This window comes from Lactuca saligna, chromosome 7 (genome assembly GCF_052625555.1).
Source record: "Lactuca saligna cultivar CGN05327 chromosome 7, ASM5262555v1, whole genome shotgun sequence".
NCBI classification, from domain to species: Eukaryota; Viridiplantae; Streptophyta; class Magnoliopsida; order Asterales; family Asteraceae; genus Lactuca; species Lactuca saligna.
Window position 1 is genome coordinate 32,062,176 of NC_136423.1, and position 8,814 is coordinate 32,070,989.

The following is an 8,814-nucleotide window of genomic DNA, read 5'->3' on the forward strand; positions in this document are numbered from 1 at the left end:
GAGAGAGTAAGTGTCCGTCCAAGGCATTATTGGTGCAACCTAAGCACTTGAGGTGCATGCATAAGCATGGGCCATACATATCCCATCTTGAATAAACTTTAATTGTTCTTATTTATAAGTGGATGCGGTCCTTATTTTACAACCATCTTGGATGGTTACCAAATGTTTATTATGGTTCTAAAGTAAGCATTCTAAGTTGCCAAAGTCGTTCAATTCAAGTTACTATCATGAGCACCAAGGTATAGGACCAGGATAATTTAAAAATGCAACATTGATATGATGACTTTTAATTCATTCTTGATAAACGACATTTTTTAGATTCTTTTTGCGTCGACTATTATTGTCTTGTATCAATAAAATAAAAGAAACACTAAGTTGAATAAAATGGGCCGTTATGAAATTTGAAATACAAGGATTATGTCCTAAACAGTAAGAACATGGTTGAAATGCTATAATACACCACTAGTGTGAATACACGTTTTTACCAATATAATGCTATAAAACACCTAAATCTATATTAAGAACTCATTACAATTTCTTAAGCAAGATAAGTAAGTATGTAATAATAAAAACATGTCCAAAATCCAAAACCCAAAGAACACATAGAGAATCTAATTTTTCAGGACACATACATTATGCTTCAAAATAACTTTTAGGTTAACCCTATGAAATATAGCACACATAGAAACATATGTAACGTTTTCTTAAAAATAAAATAAACATTAAAAGTATAACATTTTGGACTCCAAAATGCTAAATAACTACAGGATCTAACACAAAAAATCAAAGAAACTTGCTAAAATTAAAGTAGATTAAATACAAAGATATATAAATATCATTTGATCGAAAAATCACTAATTTAAATTATTTCAGATGCAGGACGAGAAAGAAGCTTCAGAAGTATTTGATGCAATTTATGAATAATACAAAGATATATAAATATGTATTAGTATACTTATTTTATATTAATCGGAAAATTGGATAATAATCGGATTGTAATTTTTGAATAACATGAACAAGATTGATTTGCTTTTTATCCGATGTAGATACCCATCGAAGAACTACCGATATTTATCGACCGGTTAAATTAAGTCGGACCTATGTAAAAGGATAATGGATCCGTTAATTTATTCGTGTGGAGCGTTACGAATACGTGTTTCCCTTGAGATTTACACCTATGCTTTACATGGCCACCACGTGTCGTCGACAAACCCTCCCTAGATACATGTCACCATCACTGCCCCGAATCATGAGGGAGCCAACAAAATCAAAAAAGATAAAGAGAACAAATGCAAATCCAACGCTATAACTATTTTCTGCTATTACTGATAGCATCATCGTTGTTGAATCCATCATCAGCAAGCAAACAATCCAGTTTTTGTAGCAGCGAAGAAGTTTTTCTCGAGTCGAATCCAATGGCAACTCTTGGGGGTATAAAGGATTCACCTGCTTCCAACAGCGCCGAGATCGATGGTCTCGCTCGTTTTGCCGTCGATGAGCATAACAAAAAAGAGGTTTGTGTTTGTGTTTTTGTTTGATCTCTATCTGTTAATAGTTAATATTAGTTTTACACCATGGCTCTGTGTTCTATTTTATTAAATCGCTTCTTACGACTAATAAACTAGGGTTTTGAGGAAGGTTGTACGTTCATTGAAATATTTGCTTATCAGTTTTTGAGTTCGTGTTCATTTTTAGGGCAAAATTGGAGTTGGATCGATAAACATCCATTGCAAAGACCCTAGGCTACTGCTGAATAGTCGACATCTTGAAATTAAAATCAAACATGAAACCGAGACCAATTTTATAGAAAAGCCCCAGCCTTCAACCAGATTTAACAGAGGCAAGAAGGTTGTAAGATAATTTTAGCAAAATAGGGAAAAGGCTGTAAACAATTGAATTATTTAGGCAAAAATGATGATTTAGGAATAACTAGGGATTTGAGGAAGGTTACATGACATGATCGTGCAAATAAATTTTGATTAGGGTTTGAGTTGGTTTATATTTTGAGGAAGATTGTAAGATATTCAGAATCAGAACAGAATACAATTGCAAAACTAGCGCTTTGAGGAAGGTAAGGTGAAATATTTCAAAATCTAAGCAAAATCAATGAGTACTTTTTGATTAATTTGTATTTCTTATGGATTCAAAGAGATATCTTGGTCTTACCCTATTATAGCAATGAACATTGTATTGTATTTAAATGACATTGCTATAGAAACAAAAGTATGATGCTATAATAAAAAAACCAGTAAAAGTACATTGCTATTTCTTGCATTTAACCCTTTCTTTTTTCAGAATAAAATGTTGGAGTTGGCAAGGGTGGTAAAGGTGCAAGAGCAAGTGGTTTCTGGGACTTTGCATCATCTTACTTTGGAGGTTGTTGATGTGGGTGAGAAGAAATTATATCTAGCCAAAATCTGGGTGAAGCCATGGTTGAACTTTAAGGAACTTCAAGAATTCACACATATTGGTGATGCCACCTCCACTTCACCTAATCTTGATGTCCAAAAAGGTAACATATTTGTGTCTGTGTACAAAAAGAAATAGCAACTTACTTCCATCGATATGTTTCTTATAGCATCCTATTTTCAAGATTTTTCTTATCTTTATCTATTTATTAACCAAAATCTTGAAAGCAGATGATGAGTCGATGACTATTCATGGAGATTTCCAGGATGCTGCAAATCATGCCCTCAAGACACTGCAACAAAGGTCTAACTCGTTATTTCCTTACGAACTTCAAGAAGTCGTTCACGTAAAAGCAGAGGTAATTTATTTGATCTTTTCTTTTTATGTTGTCAGATTCTGATCATGACATGACAGAACAAGTTGTACTTGTACTGTATTTGACTTTGACTTGACTTGACTGAACGGGAACTCGATCTCAATCTTGTCTGTGCAAAAAACGTAAATGCCCTTGTCATTGAAAATAGATCTAACATGTTTAAAATTAAAACAATGTGGCAGACTGTTGATGGAACTGCGAAATATGATCTGGTGTTGAAGGTGAAAAGGAGTGATAAGGAAGAGAAATTTAAGGCGAATGTGCACAAGGACAAGGATGGGAATTATCATGTGAACAACATGGTGCAGGATCACTCCTAATCTAAACATGGTTTATAATGTTGACAAAGAGTGTTTTTTTTTTGTGTGATAAATAATGGTTTGTAACTGCATTATACTTTCATGACACCATTAAGGGTATGCACTACTACTATGTATGTTTTATGGTTTGCGATAGTTTATTTCTTGGGTTCTTGAATTGTTTGGATTTTGATTTCTAGTTCATAATCTGTTTTCCATGAGTTTGGGTCTAAAATTTTCGGAGTTCTTGAAAATTCTCTTTTACTTCATCATAATTTTTGTGTTTTGTTTTAATTTTGAATATGTTAATACCCCGTATGAAAACTCATAACTTTCGCAGCTCCGACTTGGTATTTCCATTTGTTGATATCCCGTTTTTCGGAAAATGTATTGGATTTAACTGAAGGATCAAATTAAAGAAGTAAAAAGGTACTCTTGTATTGGGTTGTTTATTATAGCATCCAAACATTAAAGACATGTGGGTATAGTTGATTAATATATGCATAAATTTTTTATAATGAAGGTCATAAATTAGGAAATACTGCAAATATGAAAATATTTTTGTAACTCCCAAAATCCTTTTTCTCACGTTTCTATAGTTGCATACTTTATCTTCAACTTTACATTAGTTTGTGTTTTTGGTATATACCATTACCGTTTTGTACCTGGTAAACTTTCGAATATATTTGGTACAGTGATATTTAAATTTATATACCGGTTATAGTTGGTATTGTATAAAGTTTGGGGATAAAAGCGTGCAACATGTAATACCATTTCATCATCTTGTACTTCATGCTCCAATGCAACCTGCACATCAACCTATGTAATTGTCTATCATAATCATGCTTCTTTTTCATCTTTAACTTTATTGGTTTGTTCATTAAGACAACTTACTCAAGAATTCATCATGACTTGTCTTGTTCATACTATTAATTTCATCTTTTAGTTTACGATTAACATCCCAATTATATGATAAATCATCATTATGTCCTTCACTTTGAACACCTAATTCGTGTTTATCTGGATTCATCATTTCGTTCTTATTTTCTTCAACCATTCGTCTAAAGCCAATGATCAATATACATGGATATTTGACCACCATTATTTAATGCAGCTTCTATAAAAGTTGCATAATTCAAGTCATTTTAATATATCGGAGACCAAAAACTGTAGATTTCCTTGGACGATGAGGATTTTTGTGTAATAAAAGCTAAATTGATGGCCATATAATCATAGTCACCAGGTGACGACTTCTAGTTTCGGATAATGACTTCTCTGACATCATTTTTCAAAGTTTAGGGGTCCATAACATCCATAAAGCTGAATTTTCTTATATAGCAAAATAACAATGAAATTACAAGCAACATGTGTTATTGAATATTGACATATCTCCCCTAACCACTCTCAAATAAATCCATATGACTAATGGGTTGCTCTCCTAAACCTTCAACCCTATTCAACAAAACAACAATTACCAAAACAAAATATAAACCACCCCTTTCCCCAATATAAAAATCAACAAACCAAATGTGTATTAACTCATCTTTTTTCTATAAGAAATAAAGAAATTAAACCTTTGGCGACATCTTTAATGATTCCCATATCCATTATGATGCAACTTCTGCCATCTCCACGCGACCCGTAAACTTTTTTCAAGATCCGTATACTTTGCAGTCCAATTAAGCTCCCGGAGTATCTTTGAAGGGTCACTAAACACTTCCGCATAGTCACCAGGACGACGTGGCAAATAGTCAACTTTGACCGATACACCAGTTGCCCTTTTACAAGCTTCAACAAACTCCTTAACAGATCTACCATGACCTGTTCCAACATTGTAGATTCCAACTTCCCCTGGTTGTGCTTTCGCAAGTGCTTTTACATGAGCATCAACTAAATCGGTCACATCAATGTAGTCGCGTATACATGTCCCATCTGCTGTTTTGTAATCGGTTCCTCGAACCTTGAGGCCATCGGTAATTCCACGTGCTGCATCAAAGCATGCGGCCGATATTCTTCCATGTTCACGTAACTCTGGTTTTGGCGCTTCTCCTAATCTTCCCTCTGGATCAGATCCAATCACATTGAAGTATCTAGAAATTATTGAACAAAAAATAAGAAAATGCGTGATTTGACAAAATTCTAGGGTTTCTATATGGATAAATGATATTTTTATAAAATTATTTGAGAAACTAACCTTAGAATCATGACTGCCATGTCAGAGTTTTTATGGAAATCAAGGATGATATCTTCCGCCATTTTCTTGGCTGTTCCATAAGGGTTAATCGGGTGCTGAAATATGCAACAGAAAAGCAAGATGTTAACAAAGATACCATATGCCTCAATTTTGTAAGGGTAAAATGGTCATTTAGTACCTGAGGGGTTTCTTCTGTAATGGGCATCTTATCAGGTTCCCCGTATGTTGCACATGTACTAGAGTATATCAAAGTATTCACATTATGTGCTGCCATAGCCTCCAATACCAAAAGGGTATTTGATGTAATGTTGTGATAATACCTGATAAAAATTTAGATTTAAAAAAAAATAAACAAGGGCAAATTCGTAAAAAGTTAGAACTCAATAGGGAAAGGCTCGTTATCCTAATATACTTACTTTAGGGGATCAAGGGTACTCTCCCCAACATATGCAACCGCTGCAAAGTGCATAACTGCATCAAATGCATTTTCTGAGAAGATTTTGTTTACCTAAAATGTTTTATCAAGGAAACAAGATATTATAGTATTCATGTATGGTTGTTTGTAAAAAAAGATGTTTTTTTTTTTTTTTTTTTTTTATCCTATGTTTCAAAGGATACAGCTTTTGGATCCCCCAAGTCAGCATAAATGAATTGAAGTCTTCCAGGTTCCGGAAACAGGTTTTGTAGAACTTTGATTGCTCCTAGGTTTCCACGCGAAAGATTGTCCTAGAAACAGAAACACCCATAAGGGAAAATTTGTAAGAATTAAATAAAGGAACGTTTTGTAAAAAGTTAGGACTTAATCGGGACCCTGACTTTCTCTGTTATGTCGTTCTTTTTGTAATAGCCAAAAAGAAACACTCATACATAGCTGACCAGATTAAGTCATTTCCCCATTAAAGATTTTTGTAGTTAAACAAAGAATTAGCCAAAAATTACAAAAGTACCACTATAGTGACACGATGAGAATCTTTTAGAAGGCGTAGTGCAGCATGTGAACCAATATAACCAGCACCTCCTGTTACTAACACGTGAGTAATCCCTGCTTCATGACTAGAGAACTTCAACACAAGAAACATAACAAAAAAAGTTAGATAATCAAACTATGGTGGACTTATGTAATAGCAATGTACTTTCATTTTTTTTTGTTTATTATATTTATAGCATCTTGCTTTCATTTTGTTTATTAGGATACTACTAAATGGATTGAACTTATTACATTAACACAAAGTAGAAGCAATAAACGTGTGGATCAAAAACAAAAAGATAACTGAACAAAAAGTTTTTTTTTTTTTTTTTTACTTACTGGGCTAGGGCTGCTGAGAGATGGGGAAAACTTGATTATTGTGATGCATAAAGCTACAAGACTTGTAGCAAATATAATCTTTCTTACAAGACCACTTTTCTTCACTGGATCCACAAAATCCATGCCTAAAAAAACAACAAAAAGGAAATAACTTCAACCTTTTAAAGTTTCGTGGTATAAACTTATAAAGTAATCAAGACAAAAGAATATTCATCAGGCCGGCTGGCCTGCCTGTCTGGACTTTATGCACTTAAACTTTTATTAATATCAACTTGATATTATCAAGTCAACTGTTTGCAATTAGGGAGAAAAAGTCAAGGAAGAACATTCATACCTAATAATGCAAAGATTAAAGATATAATAAATGGATTATAAAACATTAAATCTAATGAGATAACTAGTGACTGAGATTGTGATTGTGAAGTTACCTCCTAAAGAACTGGGTCTGTTAGACCGAGCTCTTGACTTGGTGAAGTTGAACATTTGCAAATGAATTCTTCCTCTCTGAAAAAAAAAAAAAATTGTTATCAATTGCGATATATAGAAGAAGAAATTCAAAATCTTACTCTACAGGGGATTCAATATTGCAATTCACATTAGATCTTCATGAGATCATTACACTTGAATTGGTTTCAAATATCGGTTGTTACCTATATGACGACGATGGCAAAAAACTGAAATTCAAACATGCAAGTTTTGTATAACGATTGAGCAAATGGGGTACCTTTAAAAAGGTAAAAAATCTAAAGAACTGAGTGCAATAAGTCTAGGAAAGAAAAAGAAAATGGAAGATTATAAAGAGAGCAAAAGGGACATTGAAACTCGCAGATGTTGTGATTTGATTGAGTGAAGATTCAGAAAAGGGTAAAGCTGATTGAAGTAAATACCACTTAAATGGGGGCAGAAAAATTGACAAAAACTCAATCATCAATCGACAATCGCATTCAAGAGCATGATCGTATTACGTATATGATCTAAACCAATATTTACTTTAATTTCAGATTTCCAGGGACAAAAATCAAAATGCAAACATGCAAGAGAAACTGGGTCGAGTGAAAACTTTTTGATTAATGATCAAGTAAATGGGGTAGCTTAAAAAGGTAGCAAAAAGTGGAGATCCATACCACTTTAAAAATTGCAATTGACCTCTCAACACATGTCATTATTTGATTGAGTGGGGTTGCAGAAAAGGGTAAAGCTAATAAATGTAAACACTACAACACGATGAGAGATTGAAATGTAGAGATACATTACATACCAAGAATTGTGGAAGAAGAAGAATAGCTGTGTTCTTAAAGGAGACCAAGTCTTACAGTTTCCTTCTCGTTCCTCTGGTGTGTGTCGATTTTCTGCGTACATTAATGGCGGAATAAATGAATCTGAATTTGTACTTCCATGTTAGTAGATACGTTAGTCGTAGGGTGAGGTGGGTGAGGTGAGGTGAGAGTGGGGCAGGGTGGATTGAAAAAGCTGCTGCCTGCTGTTTATATGTTCTTTTCACATGTCGTTATTCGGATCGGATCGAGGAGAGATACATTTATATAAATTCATTTAAATTAAACAAAACAACAATATATAATATACATAGTCAGGTTTTTTGTAGCATATAGTTGAAATTCTTGATTTTTTTTTTTTATCAACTAAGTGTTTTTAAAAAAAATATATATTTATTAAATATATTTACCAAAACTCAAAATATTTACTGGTGTTAGATTTGGCTAGGACTTATCAAATAGGTGTATTTTTTTTTATAAGGATAGGAAATCATGTTTTTAGGGTTTAAAAGGTCACTTTGAGAAAATTGAAAGGGTCACCATGAACCCCTTCCTAATCAACATGTTTAATATATCATATCAATTAATAACATATCACCTCAATTGCCATGTAATGTTACAATAATGGACTTAATGTGATGTTTTTTTAGAAGTTGAATAAGAACAAGAAAATATATCCATGTCCCTTTCATGTTCTGCATTTTCTTGTTTCTCTTCAAAATTGATCAACTAGATTCTTGCTATGGCCGTTTACATGAAACACGATCTTCACTTCCAATGAGTTTTTACTAGGTACCATGTTATAATAGCTACTAATATAGACTATGAATTTCATTGAAATAGGGTATGCTTGTAGTTGTATCCTTCATGTTTACATTGATCATGTTGATGTGAATCTTTAGGATTAACTTAATGATAGTTTGCCTCATGAAGATCCATATGTTCAGATGGATGAC

General features: G+C 33.2%; 2 protein-coding genes across 5 annotated transcripts; one reads left to right on the plus strand and one right to left on the minus strand.

The window, feature by feature from the left end:
- The first annotated feature begins 1,229 nt into the window (after positions 1-1,229).
- Positions 1,230-3,262, plus strand: LOC145005118 (cysteine proteinase inhibitor 6-like). Its single transcript, XM_078964167.1, has 4 exons — positions 1,230-1,514; positions 2,296-2,512; positions 2,640-2,767; positions 2,968-3,262. The coding sequence occupies exons 1-4, from the start codon at positions 1,290-1,292 to the stop codon at positions 3,103-3,105; spliced, it is 708 nt and encodes a 235-aa protein (XP_078820293.1). The 5' UTR covers positions 1,230-1,289; the 3' UTR covers positions 3,106-3,262.
- Positions 3,263-4,395: 1,133 nt separating this feature from the next.
- On the minus strand, positions 4,396-8,029 carry LOC145005248 (putative UDP-arabinose 4-epimerase 2). 4 transcript variants are annotated; one of them, XM_078964311.1, is made up of 9 exons: positions 7,843-8,029; positions 7,013-7,088; positions 6,585-6,709; positions 6,226-6,339; positions 5,897-6,004; positions 5,695-5,786; positions 5,457-5,598; positions 5,279-5,373; positions 4,396-5,174 (listed from the first exon to the last, which is right to left on the minus strand). In XM_078964311.1, the coding sequence occupies exons 2-9, from the start codon at positions 7,065-7,067 to the stop codon at positions 4,673-4,675; spliced, it is 1,233 nt and encodes a 410-aa protein (XP_078820437.1). In that variant the 5' UTR covers positions 7,068-7,088; positions 7,843-8,029; the 3' UTR covers positions 4,396-4,672. The 4 variants fall into 4 exon arrangements, with proteins under 4 accessions (XP_078820437.1, XP_078820438.1, XP_078820436.1 ...); XM_078964312.1 differs by lacking the exon at positions 7,843-8,029 and adding an exon at positions 7,472-7,636; XM_078964310.1 differs by lacking the exon at positions 7,843-8,029 and adding an exon at positions 7,235-7,384.
- Between the last annotated feature and the right edge of the window lie 785 nt (positions 8,030-8,814).